The sequence below is a fragment of the Eumetopias jubatus genome, unplaced genomic scaffold, assembly GCF_037043125.1.
Source record: "Eumetopias jubatus isolate StellerSeaLion01/CBP00866 unplaced genomic scaffold, mEumJub1_p1.0 scaffold_8, whole genome shotgun sequence".
NCBI lineage: Eukaryota > Metazoa > Chordata > Mammalia > Carnivora > Otariidae > Eumetopias > Eumetopias jubatus.
Genome location: NW_028274814.1, coordinates 17,542,662 through 17,554,863, shown reverse-complemented (window position 1 = coordinate 17,554,863; position 12,202 = coordinate 17,542,662). Strand labels below are relative to the sequence as shown.

Genomic DNA, 12,202 nt, shown 5'->3' with positions numbered 1-12,202 from the left:
GACTGAAATGGGAGTTTGTGTATAAACTTTGTCAGCATTTACACATCTTTTCCGACTCTGCTTCAGAATCGATGGTAAAAGAATCCTACCTAACCTATCTTTGCCAAGCTTTGTGCGTTCTCATCTCTGTCTCCAACTTAAGGTCAAGGTCTTTACTGGCAGGTAGCCGGACGGAGACTTGGACGTTGGGTAGAGCTGGAACCTGCTGAGTCTTGTGTGTTAAACCTTTTAAAACAACTTCCTTGTTTTTCCCAGACATCCATTCCCAAATGGCACATTGCAGGGGCTGATGATTAAATATGTGCAGCAGCTAATATAAAACTTAAAACTCCCAAATATATCACCTCCAGGGCTGTTGAGCTGTCACTGAGGCAGCGAGGTTATTCACTTGGGTGCTTTAAAATGCGGCAGTGGCTCCAGCAAAAGCAGATGCATGTGCAGTATATTAACTTGTTTGCCAAAATACTTTATTGCTGATATGAAAACAGCGCCTCTACCTTAGAGGCTTTGTAAAACTTAGGAAAGCGTATGACTCTCTTGGGATCCTTTGGCTACACCAGTCTTTTAAGATTGCAGGTATGTTTTCATTCTGTCCCGTCAGCAAGAGAGCAGCTGTTCACATGCTTTTGTTTAGCTGGGCCACAGAGATGCACTATGCTTGTCATACTGCCCACCACCCTCTCGTAGCTTCGTCCGTGAAAAGTTTTAGCGAGAGGCTTATTTGAGGGCATTTTGTAATCAGTGTCTCCAGACAATAGCGGCTGCCTCATCGGTTTACAAGCCTCCGAGAATTACTCCGTTTTCTGCAATTTCCCCTCCATGCTGCCTTCGGACAGTTTTAAAGCCATTCATGCTTCCTTTAGAAATATCCACATAGGAGATTTTAGTTTCAGCTGGACCCTGGCTTAGGATGGGTTTCTGAGGAAGCCTCTGGATCTGGCTGTTGTCGTGTACTTTACTTTATCTGTTAAGTACGAGGTCCATGCCTTAGTAAAACTGAAGCCCATTCATTTCTGAGGGAATACTGCAACATGACAAGAAATGGTGTTTATGCATCTAGTCAACAAAGATAGCAGCATTTAAGAAAGTTCTGAAGATGTTGAAGGAGTAATAACATCTAGGATTTACTGAGCACTTACTATATGTAAGGCACTGCATTTAGTCCTTTGTATATATTATTTTATTGGCCCGGCATGGCAGTCTTCTGAATCAGAACTATAATTCACCCCACTGTTCTCATGAGGATTAAGAGCTTCAGAGAGTGGACTAACCTATTAAATTCCATCCAGATTAGGACCCAGTGTAGTTTGATTTCACATCTCAATGATTTACTCACTGAGCTGTGATCATTTTTTTATCATGTTAAAGCATTATAAGGATTTATAAAATATAGATGGAAAAAAATCCAACTTCTAGATTTGGCCAAATATGTTGCAGGTGACTCATTAAATATTCTTTTGCCTGCTGTGTTGGATAAAACAACATTATTACACATTATTCTGCTGATTAACTGCAACTGCATTTCTCAAAATTGTAGACTTAAGTAATTCATTTTGCTATTGTCCTAAAATATTTGCAGAAGCAGAGAATAAACCAGGCTACACATATAGCAGACATTTAGTCTCAGATGCAAGTAAAACCTTCCCTCACTCTCCTTTTCTTTGTTCTTGAAGGCGCTTATGTATTGGTTTTATGGATAGGAAGGAATGAATACTGTATTACTAAGTATATCACTGACTGTGGTTTTCACGTCCAATGTTTGGATTCTCAAAGTAAATGAGAAGTCAGTGCCTGAATTTTAAAAAGATACTGGAGCATTTTTAATATGCTATTACCTACTTGTCATTTCATTGACATTCCATTTCGACCTGCTGAAGAGTTCTTAGCAGCCTTGTGTTCAGAAACAATAGATTGTATTAACACGGATGAAAGATAAGTTATTCATAAAAATAAAATACAAATCGTTAACTTAAAAAATTCTATTCTCAAACTTTTCTAAATCATAATCGGAGTCATTTTCCCTTGTAAGTCAAGAATATTTGCTCTGTGAACACATGATGGTGAAAAATTACTGTCATCTTTTTGCATTTCACACGTTTGCTTGAGAAATAATATCGAATGCAAACTACTGATTAAGAAAACTTTAATACGGTAAATACAACTACAAGAGGTTCTGTTCATGCAGTTATTAGTGTCATCCAAGTGAGTCCATGTCCATTATTTGGCTACTGCCAAAATTTCATTGAAGATTTAAATCTTAAAGCACTTGAGTGCTGACCCCTTGCCTCCCTCAGAGGCCATCTTCTCTTAAAATGTTTGGGGGTGAAAGCAATTTGTCTGTTATTTACTCTTGGATCAGTGTAGCCCATACCTGACTTCTGTGATGTTGCCAAATTCCTAACACTGTTATCGGGGTTTATTTTATTTGCTAGTTTGCTACTCTTTGCTTTATTTCCCCTGATACATTTAAAATGAGGTGGATGTTTGGAAAAACATATTTGCCAAAGTTTTGGGGAAAACAAAGAATGCTAGACCTCACTTTTCTTAGAAATACAACTACCATACCATACAAAAACATGGCTTCTGACCCTAGACCTGGCTTTTAAAGAAAACTCATCTTGAGATTCCATTTTCTTGAGCTAGTTCAACCCACCCTTTTTTTTCAGGATCCCAACCAAAATCTCTGGAAAGTCTGCTTAAATATATTTAACTTGAGTATTGAGTTATGTCTGATGGGTCTTAAGTTTTATAGCTACCCAGACCCATTGGTGACTTCCCCTACATTTAGAGAAATAGCGTTCTCCTTAAGAAAAACCTTTCCTCTTGCTGAACCAGTGGGCTCAAATGGCAGCCAATTTTCACACTAACTTTCATTCAGTTACACTGAGTTAATGTGTAATTTAATTGACTCAAACAAAATATACATATTGCAAACTCCGATGGAGAGGACTGAAGGTGAGAAGGTCATTTAAAAGCCTTTTCATTAGATCAGGAGTGAAGATACAGGAGCGGGAATAGGAATAGAAAAAAGAGAGGGCTTCACAAGTCTTGATGGATTGGATGTGGGGCTAGAAGAAAACGTGATTCTGCAAGCCGTTTTGGAGTTTGGAGCATTGAAAAGTGGCAGTCTTCTGGTGCCATTGTCAGAGAATGGGAGTCATGGGACAGCTCCAGTGTGAGGGGAAAAAAATATTGTGACTTAGAAGTGACTTTGTGTCATTGGGTAAAAATGTCCAGCAGGCTGTGGAGATACTGGTGGAAAGCTCAGAAAGGCAGTTGACATTTGTGATATACATTTGTGTTTCAGGGTAACAGCTGAAACCCTGAAGATCAGTGGGTTTGAGAAGAGAGTGTGGAGAAAGGAGTAAGAGACTGCTGATTAGTTCACCCTTAATTTCTGCTTCTCTCTTTAAATATGGTTACCACTGGTGTGCTCTTAGTTCAGCAAAAACAGATGAAAAGGCTTTCAAGAAGGATAAGATGTTAATCTGTAGAGAATAGATTTTTTTTAACTATAAACACGCTATTCATACAGTAGCTTAAATACTTTATGATAACTCTGTGTTACGAAAATTAGGTAACACTTTTTTAATATTAACAATATATCAAGTGCTGATATACATGTAACAACTCATTTATCCTTGCATAAATCTTATCACATAGGTAATAACTTATTATCTTAAATATTTTATTTATTTATTGGAGAGAGAGAGAGAGCTCACTTGTGAGAGAGCATGAACTGGTAGGGGAGGGGTAGAGGGAGAAGGAGAAGTAGACTCCCTGCTGAGCAGGGAGCCCAAAGGACAGACGTGGGGATCAATCCCAAGATTGACCTGACCTGAGCTGAAGGCAAAAGCTTAACCAACTGAGTCACCCAAGTGCCCCAATAGCCTATTATTTTTATCAGTACCTTTTTACAAAGAAGACAAGTGAGGTACAGAGATGTTAAATAACTTCTCTAAGGTCCTGTTGCTCTTAAGTGGTATAGCTGGGATCTGAACCTAAGCAGTCTTTTCCCAAACACATAAGTTAGCCACTGTGCTCTCTGCCCTCAGATAAAATCATCTCTATTTAACAGTCTTTTCTTTCCCCTCTGAAACAGCTCTTTATTGAACAGCAGAGCAGAATTGCAAAGACAATTTTAAATGTAAGTTAGGTCACAAAAGGGATGCAGAATATTTGCAGATTAACTATTCATACAGCTAAAGTCATTCATTGAATCTTACATCAGTACAAACATAAGATTATTCCATGACTAAGAGTAGCCCAAATTGGGGTACCTGGGTGTCTCAGTCAGTTAAGCATCTTACTCTTGATCTCATTCAGGTCTTGATTTTGGGGTACTGAGTTCAGGCCTCATGTAAGGCTCTATGCTGGACGTGGAGCGTACTTAAAAAAAAAAAAGAGTAGCCCAACTCTAATAACCCAAACTATATTAGTATCAGAAGTAATATTAAAATGTTAAATAGCAAAAGATACCCACCAATTTTATTACTAAATGGAATCTACAAACTACATTTTTAGAAACTGTAAAAAGAATGATGAAAACTGTAAACTAAGTAGTTAGGTTTACAGAAAATTCTGGGAAAAGTAGTGAAATAAAATACTGAGAAAATAATCAATCAGTATGCATGTAAAACTCTCCCATTTTATTCATGATTCTGTTACTAATACACTGTAAAGGGATTTTGTAAAAGTTGATCTGCTGGGTGCTACAAATAAACCTTGAGACTAGACTCTGTAACTACTGTCTTCTAGATGTGGTTTACTTGAGATTAGTCACATTTAATCGGCTTTCATGTGTGTATTCCCAGAAAGAGCTAGTCTCTACCAGAGATCACACAATCTGTAGTAAAAACATTTGGAGTTGGTTACTACTGTTTGCCAAGTACTCTTCCAATCGTATTTCTATTTTTCCTCAAAACTTTCTATTTCAAATGTGTAACCAGAGCTCATCTTTTCAGATGCCAAGTGGATTATTTTGTCTACACAGCAGTCTTTGATAGGCCTTTTCCAACATCGTCCTGCTTTACAAGTAGTCACATGATTATTCTGTTTTATGTGAAGAAAAGATGACTCTCTTAGGGCTACATGTTGACATATTACTCAATAGGTTATGGATGTGTCACCTCATATTTTTAGTAGTCTAGTAGATGGCATCTGGTCTGAAAGGAAATATATCAGTACATCATGTTGTAAAGAGAATGTGTTATGACAAAAATGATCTGCTAGGGTCTACTATATGCAGATCAGTTGTCAAGCTAAAAATCAGTGCTGACATTTTGAAATAATAAAATGTTTATAGTATAAGCAAGACTGAATAATGCACACAGTTTAATGCATCTATGAATTAAGCCGCAAACATCACTGGTATTCATTAGCGAGGGTGGGATAATACTCCACCAATGCACCAATTTTCTGTTGATTTAAGTAACTATGAAATTGGAGAGTAGTTTCTTCCTAAGTTTCTCAGATTTATTATACCAGAGTATTTTCTCTTGGTGCAGGCTTGGGCTGGATTTACATCACAATATCACATTCACTCATTTTTTAAAGATTTATTTATTTATTTGAGAGAGAGAGAGAGTGAGTGAGTGAGAGCGAGTGGGAGTGGGACGAGGGGCAGAGGGAGAAGGAGAGAGAGGGGAGTCTCAAGCAGACCCCTCACTGAGCACGGAGCCCAATGCAGGATTCAATCCCAGGACCCAGAGATCATGACCTGAGTTAAAATCAAGAGTCGGATGCTTAACCGACTGAGCCACACAAATACCCCTCACATTCACTCATTTTAATAATAAGTCACTGCACAATCATTTCTAGTCATTGCCCCAAGTTTTGTTTAGATAATGGCAGAAAATGCACAGAAGGATATAGCACATGGATATCCAAGGCAAGTCTGTGAACAAAATTTAGAGAACCAGAGGTGGAAATAGGGCACAATTGCAAAATACCAAGAACCAGAGATCAAGATGGAGCTGGGTCCAAGAGCTAGTAAATACTAAATAGTATGAACACATATGAACCAGAGATGATTAGATGGCAAAAACCAGATGAATATTGCTTCATTTCACAAACATGTTACATAACCTATGGTAGACATTTGAGATACAGAGATGACTATATTTTCTTGTCCTTGAGAGTGTATGCATGGATCTCTTCCCACTTGGAATTGGCATGGTCACCAAAGTGTTTCTAGGAAGTGACATGTTTTTTATTTGTAGGCTATGTGCTGTAAGACTGTGAGACAGTGATATTTCTTGCTTTGTGCTTTTGTTTTGTTTTTCTTGTGCAGGTTGTTTTTCAAGGTCAAATAATTTCAACTCCTGAACAGGATGAAGTCATAGCTATTGATGATATATCTTTCAGTTCAGGCTGCTTGCCTGCAAATGGTAAGAACTTTTTCTCATTTTGATCCTTATTCTGTATATAAATTCGGTGCATTTTAAACATTGTGTAATGACTTTCATTCTTTGAATGAAATGAAAGCGTTGTATAATGCTCTTTCTTTCTTTCTATCTTTCTTTCTTTCTTTCTTCTTTTTTTTTTTTTGACAGATGTTTTGAAGTGGGTGATTTTCCACTGTATAACAATGTCTAGGTTTATGCCAGAAGTGAAAATAGGCTATTTTTTTTACTGAGTCTGATGCTCTAAAGAGCTGAAGTGATCATTTAGTCTCAGATTTGAAATACTGTAGCAATGTTTACACTGGCTAGGTAAATCTCACCAAGAGAACTCCTTGCCCTTTAGGAGACTAGGTGAAAACTGGCTTCTCTAGGCTTGAAATTATCTTCTTGGGGAATTGATTTGACTCTTCCACTGAAAGACACAAGTGGAGAGACATATTAGTTATAATCTATTTTCTGTTTAGACTGAAACAGCTAAATCAATAAGCCACATATAGCAGATCTAAAAAGTTATCCATATTGGTCCTTTGATTATATTAACTGAATTCTATTCAATTCACCATGCATATTGTTCTCAACAGAAAAGTTTAATGTTCAAATTATCAATTGGTCAGGATAAATTAATTTAGTCTAATGATCATGCAAGAATCATATATATGATTATAGATAGTTGATAGATTTTTTCCTTTTTAAATGTTAAGATATAGCATAATAAAGATAGCTATTTTGTAAAGAGGATTCTAAGTTCTATTTTGCTACAAAGATTTGGTAGTTGTGGTCAATTATATTTCAAGAACAGAAGAGATGAGTTGATCTACCTAAAGGAGACCAAGGAATCTTGATAAAGGATGCCTGTACTATGCTTTGATTCTAAGTAGCACTTGTGCTGGTATGATAAGAGATTTATAGGAATGTGTCTCTTGCCACTTAGACCATGGTAGAGTTTTATAGGAGCTGCTGACAGCTCCTTCCACACTGGAACACGAAAAGATTTCTTTCATTTTTATATTTTCAGTTCTCAGTATATTTTAGATGAGAAATCATGATATGATATGATAAATTGAAATATAGATAAATTGAAATGGAGAACTTCAAGGGAGCAGACTGTAAGCTCCACCCATTTCCTAGAAGTATAAACCTCAATGCCTTTTCACTAACAGAAGGTAACATTTATAGGATTTATCGGAAGGGAAGCAATAGATCAGGAGAGAATATACTGTTGACCGCAGGCAAAGCAGACACAACTACGTCTGTTCTGCTTTTCAGTCTCTCCTCGTGCTCTCTCTTCTGTTACCCGGCATGGTATTCTTTGGGTCCAGAGCGTGGCCAGCTTCAGCTTGATTTGTAATGGGGCAGCTAGTCCCTAACTATGATCACTTCAGCAGGATCTTTATATATCTCATTTTATAGTTTCTGCAGAAACTGAGATCTGCCAAACAAAATGATCCCCAGCTAGTCCTATGTATTGCTCAGTCTAGCTAATCACCCCCAAAAGAAAATGAGGAATGAAATCAGCTATTGGCTGGACTTTTCCTAACTGTAAAGAAAATTAGGACCTGGCCTCTGCCACTGAAACTGTGCATTACAAATGTCACAGGAGCATGCTGGGGTTGTGCTTGGGACTTGACATCGCCTGTAATAGGACTCTGCTATCATTTCACAGATGAAGTTTCTCTCCATCTTTGGACCTGGGGACCAAAGCTATTTCCTTAATTACCCATGATCCATCTACTGGGACCAAGGCCAATGTAGATGGACCATAATAAATATTCCAAAGCAAATGCCAGATTTTTAGTGAGCACTTAAAAGAGCTCTATAAGATCACTATAGAAGTGAAAAAGCAATAGTCACAGGAGTGAGAGCACAAAAAGTTGGACCTTTAATGAAAGGTCATGGTCAAACGGAAAAAATGTTGGTGTCTATAATTTCTAAGATGATAGTTCCAGATAATGTTACAGCCATATTGTTTTTGAGGTGGTGTGGAAATAAAGTTTACTGAAGAAAAGGCATGAATTTTAAAGCAAAGTTATTGGCTAGGCCTTTCCCATGGATATTAAATTTATACAACATTACAAGGTTTGGGACTAGAGAAGATTTTGAAATCCCAAACTGAAGTCTTCCATGAATATGGATGCATGGATGACCCAGGGCAGTAAGTTGGATGTCATGAGCCAAGACGTTTCTACACACAGAAGAATAAATGAATCAACATCAGGGATTTAGAAGAATGGTGACTTTAATTTTAGGCCTTGTGTTTATGGGGGCATTGGGAAAGGATGTCATCCCTCTGGAGAAGTGCAGAGAAGTAGTTTCTTTTTGGAAAAAGCCAGTTTCCAGGTAAGGTCACACAGTAAGTTCTTTGAAGTTGAGGGTACAGGGAGTTTTGTTTTTTGTTTTTCAAACAGAATGAGGGTTGATGGCATATTTACACTTTTGATAGGAAGACAAAGCAGCATGAGGATTAATAATGGAGAAAAAGAGTAAAGTGTAACGGAATACATAGGCTTGACATTGGTTGGAGTTGCATTTTGTAAATGGTAGGGATGTGAGAGATGGTAATATTATATAACATTAAATGTCCAAATGATTCTCTCCAGTCAAGTTCAGAGGCTCTAATGATAGACTAACCCTAGTCAATCACCAGAATCAAAAAGAGAAGTGATTGATTCTGAGCTTTACCCCAGACTGCTAGATGGGAATCACTGAGGCTGGGGCCCACATTTTAAAAAAGGTTCTCAGGACACTTTTTGTGAAGCCAGCTAAACTCAGGTTTAAGAATTGAACTAGGATTTGGGGCGCCTCGGGTGGCTCAGTCAATTAAGCACTGGACTCTTGATTTTGGCTCGGGTCATGATCTCAGGGTCATGGAGCCTGCTCTCGCTCCCTCTTTTTCTCCCTCTCCCTCTGACCCCCCCACCCTGCCCCTGCATGAATGCCTGCACTCTCTTGCTCTTAAAATAAAAAAAAGAAGAACCAAACTAGGATTTGGGAACCATGCATCCTGCTCTCATGTTAATTATTGCACTTGGCAGTGAGTGCTCTGGGACAGAGTGTCAGCTGACTAGAGTGGTATCAGTCTCATGCAGTACTGATGGTGATGATCAGGGTGCATCTGAGACATGTAGGCAGAGCCAACTCAACCTTTTCCAGACATCACCATAAGAAATCTTACCCCAGCATTAGGAATGCATTTGGATGCAAGAAAAGAGAAGAGTTTTCTTAGGGGACTTAAGAAAACAAGAGGAGATGGACAGTTATGACGTAGATTCTTCAACTTTGGTACTGTTCAAGTCAAGGACTAAGGGATTTCCTTGGTATTTCCTTCATGCTTATATTCTTAAAATGACTGTTGAGGTTCTATACATCTCACATCCAGGGCAGGAGGAAGGCAAAAATGAGAAAGGGCAATGTTTTTGGCCATGCTATTGGCTAGATGATTGTCACATGGGTACCTTGGTTGCTAAGCAGACCAATAAAACTGCGTATTTGGATTCGGCCTCTGTAATAGAGGCAGGCAAGGAGAACAGGTTTATGAGCTGAGTGAGCAAATATTTTCCAGAGAAACTCAACATCAGCATACTTAGAAGTAAATTCCAGTTTTCTTTCAAATCTGTTCCCTTGCCTATATTCTCTTTTTAAATTATTGACATCTGGTCTCACTCAGTAGCCTAGGAGTCATTCTTAAATCATTCTCCCCTTTTCCTACCCCTGTATTAATTTAGTTAAAAAGTAGTGGTGAGGGCATGGCCTTACATTTTTCAAATTGTCTCCTCTTATTTATCACTATTATTTATCCAACTGTGATTTCATTTAAGTATGTATTTTTCCCCTGGATTTTTAAAAATTCTGGTTTTGATCTGTTCAACTCTACTATCCAGTACTATGTACTGTCCACCAGATTATACTTCCTAACATATAAATATGACCAGCCTCTACTTGTTAAAATCTATCAATAACTCTTATAAAATTAAATCAGAATAAAATTCAAAAACTTTTTAAAGATTTTATTTATTTGAGAAAGAGAGAATGAGAGACAGAGAGCACGAGAGGGAAGAGGGTCAGAGGGAGAAGCAGACACCCTGCTGAGCAGGGAGCCCGATGTGGGACTCGATCCCGGGACTCCAGGATCATGACCTGAGCTGAAGGCAGTCGCTTAACCAACTGAGCCACACAGGTGCCCAAGATTAAAATTTCTTATAAATTCTTATGATTTCAAATTTCTAAGCTCTCATGATCCTGCTCTTGCACACCAGCCCAACTTCCTCCTTCACAGTCCTCCAAGAATACCCAGACTCTGGCCAGAACAAACTGCTTGGTAGTTCAGCAACACAGTGTCATCTTATTCTTGGGTATCTTTATAAACCTGGCTCCCTCTGCCTATTTCATGACTTCTTTTTTTTTTTTTTTTTTTTGGCTGTCCTCCTACTACTTATTCTTCCAGATTGAGCAGACTGAGTGGAGGTCTCTTTTCTGGGAAGCCTTCTCTTACAGAAAATCCCCCCCCCCACACTCGCCCCCACCCCATGCACACTATTGATTTATTTTCGTAGCTAAACACTAAGTTTCTTGAGGAAACAGTTACTAGTGTCTTAGTCCTTTGTGGATCTCCAGCACAGAGCAAACACTTAATAAATATATGTCAACTAAATGACTCAACACTGAACATGTGCAATTATTTAAGTATCAAGTATTTGGGAATTTGAATAAATTCTTCTTCTTTCCTCTGAGCTACAAGTGCTCCATTTCATAGAACAGAGACTTAAATAAAATATCATGAGAGTATTTTTTAGCAGTACTTATATTTATACTAAGAATATATATTATTTTTTGGCTTTTGTTTCAACATCAGAAATTAAGGTATGTCCTCAAGCTATGTAATGTGATTTTATCTGAGACTTCTAGCTTCCAAAATCATTAGAAGATAAATTTATGTTGTTTAAGTCACCAGATGTGTGGTGCTTTGTGGTGCTTTTCTACATCTTCTGTAGAGACTGTAGTTTTCCCATCAGTATGGAAGCCAGAATGTAGAGATTCATTTTTAAAATGCTAAAACTAAGTAACTCTAAATTCTATATCCTTTGAAAATATCCTTCAGGAATTAAGATAAAATAAAGACATTCTCAAATGAAGAAAAACTATAGAATTCATCACTGGAAGATCTACTCTAAAAGAAATGCAAAGCAGATTTTCCAGCTGAAAAAAAAATGACAGAGGAATATTTTATCAGTAGGAATAAAGAAAGAACGACTGAAGTCATAAATATCAGAGTAAATATAATGGAATGACCTTCTTTTCTAAAGATTTTTACTGTACACAGGACTCTTAAAAGCAGATTTTTGAACATCCCTTTGGTGGGTTTAAAGTATGTAGATGTAACAAATATGGTAAGTATACCATAAAGTTGGGAGTGTAGAAGTCCATAGCTTTAAGATGTCTACATTTTATTTGAAATGCTAACAAACTCTATGTAGGCTGTTAAACTGAGGTGTGCATATTATTATCCCTAGAGTGAACACTAAACAGATATAAGTAAAGGAAAATAGATACACTAAAATTGAGCATAAAAATATTATAATATTGAAATAATCCACTAGAAGACAAAGAAAAACAGATGGTGAAGGCAGAAATGATAGTAGGGTGGTGGTAAAGAACACAAAGTATAATAAATGCAGAGGACACAAACTGAAAAATAATAAAGTTGCTAATTTAGTTATAATGATAAAATAATTACATTAAATATAAGCAGCATATGTATTCCTTTTGGAAGTCAGAGGTTGTCAGATTGGATGAAAGATAAG

General features: G+C 37.4%; 1 protein-coding gene across 4 annotated transcripts in view; it reads left to right on the top strand.

Annotated features, from left to right (window-relative positions):
- Positions 1–12,202, top strand: part of MALRD1 (MAM and LDL receptor class A domain containing 1) — an 835,513-nt gene that overhangs the window by 57,146 nt on the left and 766,165 nt on the right. For all 4 annotated transcript variants that reach the window (XM_088025530.1, XM_088025529.1, XM_028114131.2 and 1 more), the window contains exon 5: positions 6,293–6,389. In XM_088025530.1, coding sequence (XP_087881656.1) covers positions 6,293–6,389 — 97 coding nt within the window. The remainder of the gene's footprint in view (positions 1–6,292; positions 6,390–12,202) is intronic.